Source organism: Tursiops truncatus, chromosome 20 (assembly GCF_011762595.2).
Source record: "Tursiops truncatus isolate mTurTru1 chromosome 20, mTurTru1.mat.Y, whole genome shotgun sequence".
Classification (NCBI taxonomy): domain Eukaryota; kingdom Metazoa; phylum Chordata; class Mammalia; order Artiodactyla; family Delphinidae; genus Tursiops; species Tursiops truncatus.
The window spans coordinates 44,751,269-44,769,668 of record NC_047053.1 but is presented as its reverse complement, the minus strand read 5'-3'; the positions used below and the strand labels follow the sequence as shown (position 1 = coordinate 44,769,668).

The window sequence follows — 18,400 nt, the reverse complement described above, 5'->3', positions numbered from 1 at the left end:
GGGGCTTCCCTGGTGGTGCAGCGGTTGAGAGTCCGCCTGCCGATGCAGGGGACATGGGTTTGTGCCCCGGTCCGGGAAGATCCAGCATGTCGCGGAGTGGCTGGGCGCGTGAGCCATGGCCGCTGAGCCTGCACGTCCGGAGCCTGTGCTCCGCAATGGGAGAGGCCACAACAGTGAGAGGCCCGCGTACAAAAACAAAAAACAAACAAACAAAAAAATTTATTTAAAATATCTTTCTCAAAACAAGTCAATCTTCATTTTAATGTTTTCCAAATTTAGCAATGAAGATGATCGAAACTTTTTTTCCATGCAAAAATTGAGAAATAATGACAGCTAGAGTTTAATGACAAACTTGCTGTTTTGAACATGTGTACAAACCCAGCAGATTTTGTGGACATGTCAAACCTGTGATTTTTTCCCCCTGTAATTTTTAAAAAATTTTTATACAATTTTTAAAGGTTGTACTCCATTTACAGTTATTACAAAATATTGGCTATATTTCCCATAGTCAACATTTCCAATTTTTGAAGGCATAGCCCCAGAAAATAACTATGGGTTTAGCTGTTTTGTTTTTCTTGCCTCCTTTATTTTTATTTATTTTTATTTTTTTTCTTTTCTTTTTTTTTTTTTTTTGCGGTACGCGGGCCTCTCACTGTTGTGGCCTCTCCCGTTGCGGAGCACAGGCTCCGGACGCGTAGGCTTAGCGGCCATGGCTCACGGGCCCAGCCGCTCCGCGGCACGTGGGATCTTCCCGGACCGAGGCACGAGCCCGCGTCCCCTGCATCGGCAGGCAGACTCTCAACCACTGCGCCACCAGGGAAGCCCACCTCCTTTATTTTTTAACTGATCCAATTGGATGACATTTCCAAGAATCCAAAACTAAGCTCCTTTTCTTCTTTTTTTTTTTAAATATAAATTTATTTATTTATTTATTTTTGACTACGTTGGGTCTTTGTTGCTGCGTGCAGGTTTTCTCTACTTGCAGCTAGTGGGGGCTACTCTTCGTTGCGGTGCGCGAGCTTCTCATTGCGGTGGCTTCTCTTGTTGCAAAGCACGGGCTCTAGGTGCACGGGCTTCAGTACTTGTGGCTTGTGGGCTCTAGAGTGCAGGCTCAGTAGTTGTGGCACATGGGCTTAGTTGCTCCACAGCATGTGGGATCTTCCCAGACCAGGGCTCGAACCCGTGTCCCCTGCATTGGCAGGCAGATTCTCAACCACTGCGCCACCAGGGAAGCCCTCATTTTCTTCTGAGGAATGAGAAATTATGTAAAATACCTCACATTATTTTAAGGCATAGAGGACATATACAAAAGTAACAGTAAAAAGACTAGGTATGCTGTCTTTGGTGAGCAGTGTTTGATGGCAAGAAATTGTTCAGCATTGGAATTTGATCTTCGTACACAACTCAGCTCCAGCATTTACTAGCTCTGTGACCTTGGGCTAGTTTTACAACCTCTCTAAGTCTCAGTTTCCTCATCTTTAAATCACAGTACCAGCAACTTTATTGGGTTGGTCCAAGAATTAAATAAGATAATGAAGGGGTAAAGGGTTTGCCACCAGGTTTGTAGTCAGTGCCAGCTGTCGGGTTTTGTTTGTTTGTTTGTTTGTTTTAACATCTTTATTGGAGTATAATTGCTTTACAATGGTGTGTTAGTTTCTGCTTTATAACAAAGTGAACCAGCTATACATGTACATATATCCCATATCTCCTCCCTCTTGCATCTCCCTCCCACCCTCCCTATCACACCCCTCTAGGTGGTCACAAAGCACTTAGCTGATCTCCCTGTGCTGTGTGGCTGCTTCCCACTAGCTGTCTATTTTACATTTGGTAGTATATATATATATATGTGCATGCCACTCTCTCACTTCGTCCCAGCTTACCCTTCCCCCTCCCCGTGTCCTCAAGTCCATTCTCTATGTCTGCATCTTAATTCCTGTCCTTCCTCTAGGTTCTTCAGAACCAGGAAAACTGGACAGCTACATGTAAAAGAATGAAATTAGAACACTCCATAACACCATACACAAAAATAAACTCAAAATGGATTAAAGACCTAAATGTAAAGCCAGACACTATAAAACTCTTAGAGGAAAACATAGGCAGAACACCCTGTGACATAAATCACAGCAAGATCCTTTTTGACCCACCTCCTAGAGAAATGGAAATAAAAACAAAAGTAAACAAATGGGACCTAATGAAACTTAAAAGCTTTTGCACAGCAAAGGAAACCATAAACAAGGCGAAAAGACAACCCTCAGAATGGGAGAAAATATTTGCAAACGAAGCAACTGACAAAGGATTAATCTCCAAAATTTACAAGCAGCTCATGCAGCTCAATATCAAAAATATAAACAACCCAATCCAAAAATGGGCAGAAGACCTAAATAGACATTTCTCCAAAGAAGATATACAGATTGCCAACAAACACATGAAAGGATGCTCAACATCACTAATCATTAGAGAAATGCAAACCAAAACGACAATGAGGTATCACTTCACACCAGTCAGAATGGCCATCATCAAAAAATCTAGAAACAATAAATGCTGGAGAGGGTGTGGAGAAAAGGGAACACTCTTGCACTGCTGGTGGGAATGTGAATTGGTACAGTCACTATGGAGAACAGCATGGAGGTTCCTTAAAAAAGTAAAAATAGAACTACCATACGACCCAGCAATCCCACTACTGGGCATATACACTGAGGAAACCATAATTCAAAAAGGTCAAGTTGTAGTTTTTACATGTGTAAACTTAAACTGTCATGTCGATAAGCTGTCAGGAAAAGGCAGCAATCTCTGGGTAAAGAAACGCAAATCGTCTTTAATAACACTATAGTCTGAAAGATCCGATTATACCGTTCTGTATAAAATAGTCTAAAGGATTTTTCTGTAAAAATACTTGAACTGAAAAATATAAATCTAGTAAAATTATTTATTATTTTCAGCTTGTTTGATTGCAGGTTTGCCAACTTGAATAGTGATACTTAAATATTGACATGTTCTTTATGATTGGGTAAATTAACATGACAGGTCCCATCATTTGCTGTCTGTCTGTTCTAAACCCCACAGCTGAATCGCAAGGTATCCCTATCTCCAGTAAGATCACCCACGTCTCTTGCACTTTCAGTCTGAAAGCTTGGACCTTTGCACAGACTGGAAAAACTTGATCATTTCAAATTTATGTTACCAAAAACTTACTGCTTTTAATAAAGTATATGTGATTTAGAGTCATAAAAATGTTGCCTCCCTCGAGAAATTAAATTCAAGTGTAAATTTGTACGGGCATATTTTCAGAAGTTAAATATTTTAGAAATTTGGTGCACTTTCTTAGATTGAGAGGAAATGTGGCTGGACTTCATGCAGAATGGTGTTTTTATTTGGAACGATTTTGGTTCATGATTTCTCTCCCTGACTTTTCTAGAAACGATTGGAACAGCAGAAGCCTACAGTAATTGCAGCTTCCACTACTTCCCCAACAAACAGTACAACTAGTACCATCTCTCCAGCACAGAAAGTTATGGTGGCCCCCATAAGTGGCTCAGTTACAACTGGCACTAAAATGGTACTAACTACTAAAGTTGGATCTCCAGCTACAGTAACATTCCAGCAGAACAAGAACTTTCATCAGACCTTTGCTACCTGGGTTAAGCAAGGCCAGTCAAATTCAGGTACACAACTGTGATTAAATAAAAGATTGCTTTCATTCAAGAAAAAGAAATTTCAGTCCTTTACCTACTGAAATGAAATGTTTCTTTAGAAAAGTATTTTTCTTCTGCAGCTGATTGAGCAAACAAACTGTAACAGTAGGTTTGTTACAGATAATATTCATAATATTACATTAGCAAAACTCCTCTCTTACATTATTTCACTTTCAGCATTTACATGGTTCACTTACTTTGAGTGGAGAGGAATGTTTTCTTAAAAATACAAAATGAGCCACATTTCATGCATTGGTGCCTTCCTAGAAGTCACTACGTTGCTGGTTATTTTAAATCTGAAGCTTATTAAATGTCTTATACCCCATTAGCCACCAGCACAGCTGCCACATCTGCTACAACCATTGCCAGCACAGGTCAGACGTTCCAAATTACAGGCAATCCAGTCACTATGGCAGGAAAAGTAATTACCAAACTGCCACTTCCTGCAAACAGCAAGATTGTCGCTGTAAATGTGCCAGCAACACAAGGAGGTAAGGGAAATGTGAAGAGTTTTAATTCACATTTGCCAGATCATACTGTTGCCATTATTTTTCATTTCCTTTTCACTGATTTCAGTCTTCGGATCTCACATTTTATGTAGCCCACTATAAACCCCCGCCACACCTGGTTTCTCCTCAGGAACCAAGCAATACCTAATGTTTTATGAAAGGGGCAGTTATCAATTACTTCTTCATCTTTTTTTCAAGGCGTTGTTCAAGTACAGCAGAAAGTCCTGGGTATCATTCCATCCAGTACAGGTACAAGTCAGCAAACCTTTACTTCATTCCAGCCCAGGACAGCAACAGTCACGATTAGGCCCAATACCTCAAGCTCTGGAGGAACTACAAGCACTTCCCAAGTAAGAGTTCTTTACAGGTTTATTTGGTGTTAACCACATTGGTTGAAGTTTTTAGAATGACCTCTTCCAGGATTAATCCAGCTTCTAATTTTTCTTTACCTTTTACTTAATCTGTGACAAAGTACTGATTTTTAAAAAAATCTGTTACTTACATTTCAAGTGAACTGTTAATTTTTAACATTTAGTTAATAGCACATTCGTATAGTTTATGAATCATAAGAATTGCTTTCCAGGATTTTACAAAGAAAATGTCTTTATTGAAAACAATGGGCAATACTGGATCACCCAGGAAAACGACGTGCTGTGCAGCTAAGAAGTAGAGTGAAAACATAATCCACAGCATTAACTAGTCTATCAGCTGATATGCACACATATTAGATACATCATTTCCTTGGCACTAGTATTATGGAAAAAGTTTAATGTTTTGCAGACTTGAGAATGTTCTAAACCTAACACTGAAAATAATATGCTGTGTAGTCTCTCCTTTAAATTAGGAAAGAACTTCTGGTCTCTGATCTTGCCCCTGTGTTCTCCAGGTTACAGATAAGGATTGGAGCTCAGGGAAAATAGGACTCATCATTTTCCTGTGAGCAACTGTGGTGGTTATAGAGCAGAGCTTTCTTGGGTCTTGTATCCTTCCTTTTAGTCTGTAGGCTATTCTTGGTATCAGTGACAAGGAATTTCTTGCGATCTCATTTAAATTACTTTTTTTCCCCTCAAAGTTCTATCTTTATTCTGATGCTTAATATAATTTAATATGTAATGTCCAAGAGCTTCTGTAATTTCTGTAGACATGTTTATCAATATGGAATGTTTAAAGATATCTGTTCTAAGTCCATCATGCTTTAGTCTTTTAAAAACATTTTAATTCATTGTCCTTTGTGTTATTTGTAGGTAATCACAGGGCCTCAGATCCGCCCTGGTATGACGGTGATTAGAACACCACTCCAACAGTCAACACTAGGAAAGGCAATTATTCGAACACCTGTGATGGTACAGCCAGGTATTTATCCATCCAGTATTATCATTTTACATCTAAAGAGTCAGTCTAGGAAATCTATAATATTCTGTATTTGGCACTCTACATACTGGAAAATACCAATATGAATTAAGATTTCGAAGCATACTAAATTTCTGATTCATCATGGGATACACCCATAAGATTTTGTTTCATTTCTGGCATTGTCAATAAGAGAAAAGCAGGTCCAAGTATGCTTGTTAAAAATGTTCTTAAAACCTCTAGTAAATGAGATAGATACATTCAGATCATTGGAGTAAAGAGAATGAGCAAAGAAAACAGTCTGTGTGGCAAAAGATAAAATCAAGGAAATGGCTAAGAAGCATTTAAATGGAAAGCATAAAACAAGATTACAGAGGCAGTGCCTGCCCTTTTTAATGTAAATAAGTTAAAGCTCCCATATTAAAAGTTGAAGCCTGTAAAGATTGAGTGAAAAAAGAAATCGAACTGTGCATTTATGAGAAACATTCCTAAAAGCAAATCACCAGAGAATGTAAAACATAAAAAGATGGTCAAAGACACATGAAATAAAGGACAAAAAAAGAAAGAAAGAAGGGATAGGCAGAGGGAAGACATGCATAATCCTACTAATACTGAACAGAGTCGAATTCAGTATTTTAAAGAAACAATAACTAGGACAAAGAAAGTCACTTTATATTTGGCTTAAAGATATAGATTGCAGTGAAGGTGCAATCTTGGATCTTTAAATAAGATGTCATTGAAGTGTATAAAGCAAAAACTATTTGAGATCAAGGAGGGATTAACAGAAGCATAGTAGACCAGAAACAGACTGTATCAACTTCTGTACCTTTAGGAATACACATTAGTTTTAAATATTTATGAACTATTTGTATGAAAATGGTCTTATAATGAGCCACAGGTAAAACCTTGATGAATTCCGAAAAGTAGAATGTGTATAGGCTACATTTTTTGTAGTAAAGCTAGAAATTAACATTAAGGTAGTATACTAAGAATGCTTACTTGCTTGGAATTTAAAAACATATGTTCTCAAAAGTAACTTTTATGTTAAAGAAACATCAGATGTGTCATCACAAACAGATTATCAAGTAGCAGCTAAGCCAGGCTGCAAAGCTGAACTGAGAGGCAAATTCATTCATTCAACAAATATTTTTGAGCACCTACTCTAGGCAGTTGAAACACATTGGTGAACAAAACAGACAAAAAAAAAACCCATATTAAATCTTAACCAGAAGTTAGAAAAATATATAAAACAAGTCTTAAATGAAAACAGGAAGAAGGAAGTAAAGTATAAGTAATGATTATAAGACAGAAAAGGCAAATATTAAACCATTTTCTTTTTGCAAGTCTAGAGAAAGGGGAACAAAATGCTAGTTTACAAAAAGTAGGAATGAGAAAGTGCAATAAAAATAGAAGGAACGAAATCTGTTTGAATAACAAGGCATAATTATATACTATGCTTATAAATTTCAAGTCTTAATGACTCACATCAAGGAAAGAAATTTGGAAAGTTGCCATAGTGTTACCTACAAAAAAGAATTCCAGACCTCATGGTTTTATGGATAAAATTCTTTGAAATGGTTAGGAAACAATTTCCTTCTTATAAAAAATAGTTGCAGGCCATAAGGGGAAAGGGGTAGATAAATTCTTTCCCATTCATTTTACAAATTTAGCATAATTCTAATATGAAACATAGCATAGTATTTTTTTAAAGGAAATATCCTAATACCTAAGCAAAATTTACCCCAGAGAAGAAAGTATGATTCCTTATTTCAGTTAATGCTACAGAGACAATTGGTAAAATTCAGTATCTATTCATGTTTAAAAATAGCTGTCAGTTAGGCAGCCAACTAAAAGGAAAGATAAAACTAATGTAAAGAAGAAAAGTTTATGGATGATAAATGGTAATATACTTAGACTTGCATATGTGAATATATAGCTTCACATATGAGTGTGTCTGGTGTGTCGTATGAAAAGCAAGGTGGCCAGTGAGGCTGGTGGGGCCCAGTGAAGACAGTAAGAGTCTTAGGAGTTGTGGTCAGAGAGGTCGAGGGTGGATGGATGTGTGTAGTGTGTGTCTGAGTGTGTGCAGGTCAACTTATCCCTATTCCTACCACCACGCTAGCCTTTCCCAAAGTTGAACACTCCCAGGTTGTAATAAAAACTGTTTTAATTTTTGAATTTTGATGATAATCTAAACATAATTGAACATGTACATATTGGGAATCATCTGAATGACCATCATATAATCAGTCAATACCAGCCCTTTTATCCATCTGTGTTTATGATGACACCGTATCAATACAAGGTGATATAAGGATGTATGTATACATATAGCTGATTCACTTTGTTGTACAGCAGAAACTAACACATTGAAAAGCAATTATAGTCCAATAAAGATAGAAAAAAGAAAATACAAGGTGATAAACGAAAGTAACTTTTCATTAACTGTTCCTCAAACTGCAGTACAAGGACAGAGTGTTGGGGTCCAGAAGTTCTCAACTTCAAGCACTTGTCTATATGTACTGCACTGTTTTTTGATTCATCTTGAAGAATAAGTGGACAATAACCAAGTAAAGTTGAGAAGAAAGAGTAATGATGAAAAACTTACACTGCCAGTATCTATAGCATATTTACAAGCCATCAGAATTTAGGAGCATGATACCAAAGGAAAGTAGACCAACTGAAGTCATGCAGACACTGTGACGCTATCATACTATTTCTGATTGCTGGAATGTGATACTTTAGTGATAGGGTTGGAAAGGGTTCAGTGAAATGGGCACCCAGTGGTGATGGGAGTATGAATGGGTATAACCTTTCTAAATTCAATTTAATACTATGTTCCTGCTATGAATCCAGTAATTTTGGGAGGAGTATATTCTAAGGAAATAATTAGAAGCACATAAAAATTTATAAGCAAGGATTTCACCAGGGTATTATTTAAAAAAAGAAAAAGGGAAAGTGTTCTAAATGTCAAAATAGGTTTAATTTTATACATAATGCAATAATATTAAGCACCGGTCATTTTAAAAAATATACACAGAAATATATATGTAGACATATGAGGAAAAACAGGAAGTGAATACAAAATTTCAGAAATATAATATTTACGAATTAATAATGAATTCAGATTTTATAAGTGTAAAATTAGCTGCCAAATAATTACCACCTGCTTTTTCTTCTAGTTTCATCAGGTTAAATGAGAAACAGAAGTTTTTAGAAGACTATGGAGCCATTTCAGTTAAACTTCATTCATTCTATAGATGTTTATTCAGCAGTAACTATGGAAGCACTTGAGCACCTTGCTCTAGTATTGAGGATACAGGGGTTCTTGCCCTCTTGGTTCCTCCCAACTAAGTAGCAGATAGCTGTAACAAAAACTCATTTATAAATATAATTGTCCCAGAATATTCCAGATTCTATATGTTTTGTTTAAAAATCACATAAATTAATTATTATCTTTTCATTTATATTCCTAAGGAAAGGCAGCCTAATGGCACATTTTACATAGGCTCTTCCATCTTCCCTATTGTCATTTTGGCTTTAGATTCATAGGAAGAGCATTATTATTATTTTTTATTTTATTTTATTTTTTGACTACTGCAGAGAGCAGGAATGGGAGAGTGGTTGTTAGTGAGCTGAGTGGAAACAGGCTCACTGACAACCAGGTGGGTCCTTTGGGTGTGGGTATATGGCTGAATGCATCAGTATGTCAGCATCCCGTAAGTCTTTTTGAAAATTGAGAAGAATACATTCATCTGAAGCGTTAAACGACATTTCAACTCAGAGTATTGCTTAGGGCATAGAAGCATTCTAATGTTTTGCTCTTTGCATAGGTACTCCTCAACAGGTTGTGACGCAGATCATCAGAGGGCAGCCTGTTTCCACTGCGATCTCTGCCCCTAGTACAGTTTCCTCAACACCTGCACAGAAAGGACTAACTTCAGGAGCACCCACTGCAAGTCTACAGCCTTCAACCTCACAGCCCCCTCGCCCCCAGCAAGGACAGGTGAAGCTTACCATGGCTCAACTCACCCAGTTAACACAGGGCCACGTAAGTAATGTGACTTCCATTTTAACTTTACAAGTGATCTTACTTACTCTTGCTGTAAGCTTTAAAACACGTACTTAATCTTTGGACGTTTAAAAATCTACTTACTTTTTTAAATGTCTGGTTCCTAGAGTCAAACAAAAATACTTTTTTTAAAAAAAATTTATTTATTTATTTTTGGCTGCGTTGGGTCTTCGTTGCTGTGCGTGGGCTTTCTCTAGTTGTGGCGAGCGGGACCACTCTTTGTTGTGGTGCCTGGGCTTCTCATTGTGGTGGCTTCTCTTGTTGTGGAGCATGGGCTCTAGGCATGCGGGCTTCAGTAGTTGTGGCTCACAGGCTCAGTAGTTGTGGCACACAGGCTTAGTTGCTCCGTGGCATGTGAGATCTTCCCAGACCAGGGCTCGAACCCATGCCCCCTGCATTGGCAGGCGGATTCTTAACCACTGCACCACCAGGGAAGCCCAGGAAAGGCTTTCTTAAAGACAGAAAATACTAGCCATAAAGGAAAAGATTTATAAATTCAACAACCTTAGAAATAAGAACTTCAGTTCATCAAACATTATAAAAGAGTGAAAAGAACGAGGGAAGGTATAACTACAACCAGCCAAGGACTATTCTGCAGAATACATGAAGAATTACTACTACAAATTAAGAAGGAAAAAAATCCAGATAGTTCGGTAGGAAAAAAAGAGCAAACAAACTTGTCGAGAAAAGAGGAAATCTAAACGTCCATAAATCCAAAAAACTGCTGAATTTTGTTAGTAATGAGGGAAATGCATATTAAAACCATATATCTAAGAGACTGGTATAAACTAAAATGTCAGACAAAATCAAGAGACAGCAAAGACATGGAGCAGAATGAACTCTCATACACACCTGGTAGTATTATAAATTGCTTTAGCCACCTTGAAAAACTGTAGACACTATGTAGCAAAGCTGAAGACACATGCCCCACGTCATAGTAGTTCTCCTTCTAGGTATGTTTCCTGGAGAAGTTCTTGTTCGTCTGAGCACCAGGGCGATGGACATGAATATATACAGCAGCATTGTTCATAAGAGTCAAAAACTGGGAACAACCCAAATGTCAATCTGCAGTCAATTAGATAAATAAGTTGCCTTCCTCCAGCAATGGAAGTGAACAAACGACAGCCACATAGAACTACATTGCTGAGCTAAATAAAAAAGCAAGTAACAAACAGAATTACAGTATGATCTATTTGCATAAGATTCAGAAACAGGCAAAACTAGCTACATGTGTAGGGTTATGGGCCTGCTGCATTGCCTACCTGGAGGGGACACCATTTGAATTCTTCCTGAATGGTGCTCCTGAAGTTGTGAGTCTGTGGCCCTTAGAGAGCTATACCTAAGTGGTCGCACTATGAAGAACTGCAGTTATTGTAACAGTGAGAGTAGTGCTTACCTCTAGGGCAAAGGAGGGGAATTAAGACCAGAGCAGGTCACATAGGGGCCTTCTTGGATACTGGCAGTGATGACCTGAATGCTGGTTTTATAGACGTTCACTTTATAATTATTCATTAAACTATACTTGGTATTGTATGTAGTTTTGACTGTGCACAAAAATGTTTTAGAAAAGCAATAGTGAATAAGGCAGGGGTCCTTAACCGGTTTGTGGCCTGTTAGGAACCAGGCCACATGGCAGGAGGTGAGGGGTGGGCGAGCGAGCGAAGCTTCATCTGCCGCTCCCCGTCCCTCCCCGTCCCGCGCGTCACCGCCTGCACCGTCACCCACCCACCCACCCCGTCCGTGGAAAAATTGTCTTCCACGAAACCAGTCCCTGGTGCACAAAAGGCTGGGGACTGCTGTAGTAAGGGACTCCTGAGTAAAGTGCATGGAGCTTAGCATCACTGTAGGAACTTTGTAGCATCCGTTTTGGCTGTTGGGAACTTAGGGTGGCTTGTTTTTACGTTTGCTTTCTAATTCTCCACCATGTTCCTGATGGTTGAGGATTAAGAAGTCCTGGACAGAAGAGGCAGTGCAGATGGAGTTTTTAGTTCCTAGTCCCCATTTGGATGATTACTCAGACATTAGTGACCTTCCTCACATGGTGTTTGCATTCCACATCTAGAACCCTAAGCTTTCTATACGTTGGCACACACCAACACACTCCATAGGTCATTTGGTACATAGTGAAAAAACTGAAACTAGGAGACCTGGGCTTCTCATTATATCTCACCTTGAACTTGCCGTCTCACTTTGGGTAGGAGACTTGAACTTTCTAACTTGAGTTTCCTAATTGGTAGAAAGATTGTAGTAATATTTTCTCTCCCTAATCCACAAAGTCACAAGTCTATTGTGAGAATCAAATGAGGCATGTCTAAAGTATGTCTAAAGATGCTTTGAAAGTTATAAAATAAGATGATTTAAAATCAGAATTTTGTGCAGACCTTAGTTATTCACTTCACACCCTTATTTTATAGATTGGGAAATTTAGATCCAGAGCAGCGATGTTACTTACAGACAGATAACCTGGCTGTCCGTTTGGAGAACTCAGACTGGAACTCTGGATTGTTAGTTCATGCTTTTTCCACTAAACACCATCAATCTTTTAAAATAAATATTCTTATTTTAGCTTATCTGAATTTTTCTTGGTACCATTCCATAGACATTCAAACACATATGTTCATTATTTTAAAGGATCTGTTCAACATAAAAATGGTATACTTGCAGATCGATCCTTTGAACACGGTTTACATGTTGTGTGTTTTTTCCGTAGGGTGGCAATCAAGGTTTGACAGTAGTGATTCAAGGACAAGGCCAAACTACTGGACAGTTGCAGTTGATACCTCAAGGGGTGACTATACTTCCCGGTCCAGGACAGCAGCTGATGCAAGCCGCAATGCCAAATGGTACCGTCCAGCGGTTCCTCTTCACCCCACTGGCAACAACGGCCACGGCAACCAGCAGCACCACCACCACTGTTTCCACTACAGCAGCAGGTAGAACCTGGGCTTGTCGGAAATGCTGCTTGTTAGTGTCACGGGTTGCTAGGTGACAGAGGGGGCCAGAGGGCTGGTCTTTATCTTTGGGAGGATGTGCCTCAAGCTGGTGAGTGTCACAGCTGACTGGTCAGCCTCACAAGAGCTTGACCAGATCTCTTGCTCTGACAGCCTCCCTGTCACCACCATCCCCTGTTAAAAACTATAGAAAGCGGGGGGTTGGCACAAAATAGTAAAGTATCGTGGTGACTGTGCCCACTCCTAACTCCTCACCAAGCCTGTAGGAACTGATTGAGTCATGACGTGCTCTCAGGGCAGGTGGGTATTTCCAGCTCATAACCTATGATTGGGAGCTTCAGGACCAGAGCACTTGGTGAGCCTCCTGCTGCAAGCGGCCGTCACTCACTGGCGTCACGCCATAGGAGAGGAATGTGGGCTGGCCTTAGCCTGGGTCAGAAGACCTGGCTGATTTCCAGAGACTGTGCCTTCCTTTGGAAGCCAGCCCTCTGGAGACTTAGCAAAATGTGCGGAGGGCAGCCATGAACAGGGCCCGTGTTCCCCAATTTAGGAGAGTCCTGACCTAGGTGTTTCTAGATGGAGCATTTCTAGGGCATCAATCTTCTGTACTGTACTGAAATGCAGAATTCTCACCTTTAGAAAATCCCCTTCAAATTCTTCTTAAACCACAGTCTCATGTTCTAGAGTAAGAAATATTTGGTCTTTCCTTTTCACAGGTACAAGTGAACAAAGACAGAGTAAATTATCGCCCCTGACACAGGTGCAGCCAGCCAAGAGCCTGCCTCCAGCTCAGCCGTCGAGCATGAGTCCTGCAGAAGTCCAGCCTCAGACTGCTCAGCCCGCACAGCCCCAGCCCCCAACCCAACCCCCGTCCCCAGCTCAGCCTGAAGCCCAGACCCAAGCAACTTCTGCCTCCCACGTCCCTCCTGAAGCACAGCCCACCCAAGCACAGTCCTCCAAACCCCAAGGTGCAGGACAGTGTCAGCCTCAGAGTAATGTCCAAGGACAGTCTCCTGCTCGTGTCCAGAGTCCACCACAGACTCGAATGCGTCCATCAACTCCATCCCAAGTGTCTCCTGGACAGCAGTCCCAGGGTCAGACTACAGCCTCACAGCCGATTCCAATTCAGCCACACACATCTCTTCAGCCACCTTCCCAGGGCCAGCCACAGTCACAACCCCAGGTACAGTCTTCAACTCAAACTCTTTCATCAGGACAAACGTTAAGCCAAGTTACTGTTTCGTCCCCATCCCGTCCTCTGCTCCAAGTACGGCAGCCTCAGCCCCAAGTCCTTGCTGTGCCGCAGCTGCAACAAGTCCAGGTTCTCTCCCAGATCCAGTCACAGGTTGTGGCTCAGATACAGGCTCAGCAAGGTGGTGTGCCCCAGCAGATCAAACTCCAGGTCCCCATTCAGATGCAGCAAAGCAGCCCTGTGCAGACTCATCAGATTCAGAATGTGGTTACAGTGCAGGCAGCCAGTGTGCAAGAGCAGTTGCAAAGGGTTCAGCAACTCAGGGATCAGCAGCAAAAGAAGAAGCAGCAACAGATAGAAATTAAGCGGGAACACACCCTCCAAGCTTCTAATCAAAGTGAAATCATTCAGAAACAGGTAAAGTTATTAAGTAAAAGCAGCATGTTCAGTAGCTTGAATTATTGTGCTGTGCATTAGACTTAGTGTTTGGTTGTGTTAGCTTTCCTTAAATAAGACACAAAAGTCATTGATGCTTCAAGTTAGCAGCAGCACTGGATTGACCAAAACGTACTGAATGACTGTTATGGTTTGGAACTCTGTTGGATATAAACAGTCAGTGCTTACGGGAAAAACGACGTGTATTTTGGGAGAACTAAGTTGGAAAGAGTGGACTTAGGAAGTTTAAGTATCATTGATATGAAACCTGAAGGTTTAACTAAGTTTGGAAGCCACTTCAGGCATCATAGCAATTTCTTTGCAGTTGTCATTCCTTAGTTTGCACGTAGACTAAGCAAATTTTATAGACAGATTAAACTCATTTGTGTTTCCAGCCACACCTTCATAAAAAAAAGATTTAAATAGTATTACTCCATAGCATAAATAAAAAGTGGCATTGTGCAGTAGCTTTGTAGTGAAGTAAGGCAATTTAGATGAGTTAGAATTATTCTGCTTGAAACAAAGCCACATGTATAGTGACATCCTCTATAGCATTGCGGGAGAATGTGCAGCGTTCCGCACTAGTCAGGAGTTTGTGTGGGTTTCAAGTGTTCCCAAGTCAGGAGAACCCAGTTCCTGGGTCTCCCGTTTACAGTCTGTGAAACCCACTGATCTCCCCTGAGCTATATCCTCATTAAAACTCTCTCCCTTTCAGCCACACAGGGTTACTGTAATGATTAAATGAGGTCATGTATGTAGAAGCACTTTTTATTTTATTTTTTATTGAAATATATTTGACATATAACATTGTATAAATTTAATTTAAGGTATATGTCTTATTGATTTTATACATTCACATCTTGTAATATGACTGCCATTGTAGCAATAATTAACTCCCCTATCATGTCACATAATTTTCATTTCCTTTTAGTGGTTGGAATAATTAAGATCTAGTCTCTTAGCAACTTTGATGATTGTAATGTTGTTAGAAGTGTTTTTTTTTTCTCATTTTAACATCTTTATTGGAGTATAATTGCTTTACAATGGTATGTTAGTTTCAGCTTCACAACAAAATGAATCAGTTATATATATACATATGTTCCCATATCTCTTCCCGCTTGCGTCTCCCTCCCTCCCACCCTCCCTATCCCACCCCTCCAGGCGGTCACAAAGCACCAAGCTGATCTCCCTGTGCTATGCGGCTGCTTCCCACTAGCTATCTACCTTACGTTTGGTAGTGTATATATGTCCATGCCTCTCTCTCGCTTTGTCACCGTTTACCCTTCCCCCTCCCCATAGCCTCAAGTCCATTCTCTAGTAAGTCTGTGTCTTTATTCCTGTTTCACCCCTAGGTTTTTCATGACATTTTTTTTTCTTAAATTCCATATATATGTGTTAGCATACGGTATTTGTCTCTCTCTTTCTGACTTACTTCACTCTGTATGACAGACTCTAGGTCTATCCACCTCATTACAAATAGCTCAATTTCGTTTCTTTTTATGGCTGAGTAATATTTCATTGTATATATGTGCCACATCTTCTTTATCCATTCATCCGATGATGGACACTTAGGTTGTTTCCATCTCTGGGCTATTGTAAATAGAGCTGCAATGAACATTTTGGTACATGACTCTTTTTGAATTATGGTTTTCTCAGCGTATATGCCCAGTAGTGGGATTGCTGGGTCATATGGTAGTTCTATTTGTAGTTTTTTAAGGAACCTCCATACTGTTCTCCACAGTGGCTGTATCAATTTACATTCCCACCAACAGTGTAAGAGGGTTCCCTTTTCTCCACACCCTCTCCAGCATTTATTATTTCTAGATTTTTTTGATGATGGCCATTCTGACTGGTGTGAGATGATATCTCATTGTCGTTTTGATTTGCATTTCTCTAATGATTAATGATGTTGAGCATTCTTTCATGTGTTTGTTGGCAATCTGTATATCTTCTTTGGAGAAATGTCTATTTAGGTCTTCTGCCCATTTTTGGATTGGGTTGTTTGTTTTTTTGTTATTAAGCTGCATGAGCCGCTTATAAATTTTGGAGATTAATCCTTTGTCAGTTGCTTCATTTGCAAATATTTTCTCCCATTCTGAGGGTTGTCTTTTGGTCTTCTTTATGGTTTCCTTTGCTGCGCAAAAGCTTTGAAGTTTCATTAGGTCCCATTTGTTTATTTTTGTTTTTATTTCCATTTCTCTAGGAGGTAGGTCAAAAAGGACCTTGCTGCGATTTATGTCATAGAGTGTCCTGCCTATGTTTTCCTCTAAGAGTTTGATAGTTTCTGGCCTTACATTTAGGTCTTTAATCCATTTTGAGCTTATTTTTGTGTATGGTGTTAGGGAGTGATCTAATCTCATACTTTTACATGTAGCTGTCCAGTTTTCCCAGCACCACTTATTGAAGAGGCTGTCCTTTCTCCACTGTACATTCCTGCCCCCTTTGTCAAAGATAAGGTGACCATATGTGCGTGGGTTTATCTCTGGGCTTTCTATCCTGTTCCATTGATCTATATTTCTGTTTTTGTGCTAGTACCATACTGTCTTGATTACTGTAGCTTTGTAGTATAGTCTGAAGTCAGGAAGCCTGATTCCTCCAGCTCCGTTTTTCGTTCTCAAGATTGCTTTGGCTATTCTGGGTCTTTTGTGTTTCCATACAAATTGTGAAATTTTTTGTTCTAGTTCTGTGAAAAATGCCATTGGCAGTTTGATAGAGATTGCACTGAATCTGTAGATTGCTTTGGGTAGTAGAGTCATTTTCACAATGTTGATTCTTCCAATCCAAGAACATGGTATATCTCTCCATCTATTTGTATCATCTTTAATTTCTTTCATCAGTGTCTTATAATTTTCTGCATACAGGTCTTTTGTCTCCTTAGGTAGGTTTATTCCTAGATATTTTATTCTTTTTGTTGCAATGGTAAATGGGAGTGTTTTCTTGATTTCACTTTCAGATTTTTCATCCTTAGTGTATAGGAATGCCAGAGATTTCTGTGCATTAATTTTGTATCCTGCTACTTTACCAAATTCATTGATTAGCTCTAGTAGTTTTCTGGTAGCATCTTTAGGATTCTCTATGTATAGTATCATGTCATCTGCAAAGAGTGACAGCTTTACTTCTTTTCCGATTTGGATTCCTTTTATTTCCTTTTCTTCTCTGATTGCTGTGGCTAAAACTTCCAAAACTATGTTGAATAAGAGTGGTGAGAGTGGGCAACCTTGTCTTGTTCCTGATCTTAGTGGAAATGCTTTCAGTTTTTCACCATTGAGGGCGATGTTGGCTGTGGGTTTGTCATATATGGCCTTTATTATGTTGAGGAAAGTTCCCTCTATGCCTACTTTCTGCAGGGTTTTTATCATAAATGGGTGTTGAATTTTGTCAAAAGCTTTCTCTGCATCTATTGAGATGATCATATGGTTTTTCTCCTTCAATTTGTTAATATGGTGTATCACATTGATTGATTTGCATATATTGAAGAATCCTTGCCTTCCTGGAATAAACCCCACTTGATCATGGTGTATGATCCGTTTAATGTGCTGTTGGATTCTGTTTGCTAGTATTTTGTTGAGGATTTTTGCATCTATGTTCATCAGTGATATTGGCCTGTAGTTTTCTTTCTTTGTGACATCCTTCTCTGGTTTTGGTATCAGGGTGATGGTGGCCTCGAATGAGTTGGGGAGTGTTCCTCCCTCTGCTATATGTTGGAAGAGTTTGAGAAGGATAGGTGATAGCTCTTCTCTAAATGTTTGATAGAATTCGCCTGTGAAGCCATCTGGTCCTGGGCTTTTGCTTGTTGGAAGATTTTTAATCACAGTTTCAATTTCAGTGCTTGTGATTGGTCTGTTCATATTTTCTATTTCTTCCTGATTCAGTCTTGGCAGGTTGTGCCTTTCTAAGAATTTGTCCATTTCTTCCAGGTTGTCCATTTTATTGGCATAGAGCTGCTTGTAGTAATCTCTCATGATCTTTTGTATTTCTGCAGTGTCAGTTGTTACTTCTCCTTCTTCATTTCTAATTCTATTGATTTGAGTCTTCTCCCTTTTTTTCTTGATGAGTCTGGCTAATGGTTTATCAATTTTGTTTATCCTTTCAAAGAACCAGCTTTTAGTTTTATTGATCTTTGCTATCGTTTCCTTCATTTCTTTTTCATTTATTTCTGATCTGATTTTTATGATTTCTTTCCTTCTGCTAACTTTGGG

At 39.4% G+C, this 18,400-nt stretch overlaps 1 protein-coding gene across 15 annotated transcripts in view; it reads left to right on the top strand.

Annotated features, from left to right (window-relative positions):
- The window catches only part of BPTF (bromodomain PHD finger transcription factor), a 139,518-nt gene that overhangs the window by 95,377 nt on the left and 25,741 nt on the right, over nt 1–18,400 (top strand). For 8 of the 15 annotated variants that reach the window (XM_073797486.1, XM_073797483.1, XM_073797487.1 and 5 more), the window contains 6 exons: nt 3,416–3,662; nt 4,400–4,551; nt 5,446–5,554; nt 9,385–9,602; nt 12,334–12,556; nt 13,291–14,183. In XM_073797486.1, coding sequence (XP_073653587.1) covers nt 3,416–3,662; nt 4,400–4,551; nt 5,446–5,554; nt 9,385–9,602; nt 12,334–12,556; nt 13,291–14,183 — 1,842 coding nt within the window. Of the gene's footprint in view, nt 1–3,415; nt 3,663–4,021; nt 4,184–4,399; nt 4,552–5,445; nt 5,555–9,384; nt 9,603–12,333; nt 12,557–13,290; nt 14,184–18,400 lie in introns of all 15 variants that reach the window. The other 7 variants (XM_019944390.3, XM_019944389.3, XM_073797481.1 and 4 more) reach the window with 2 other exon arrangements.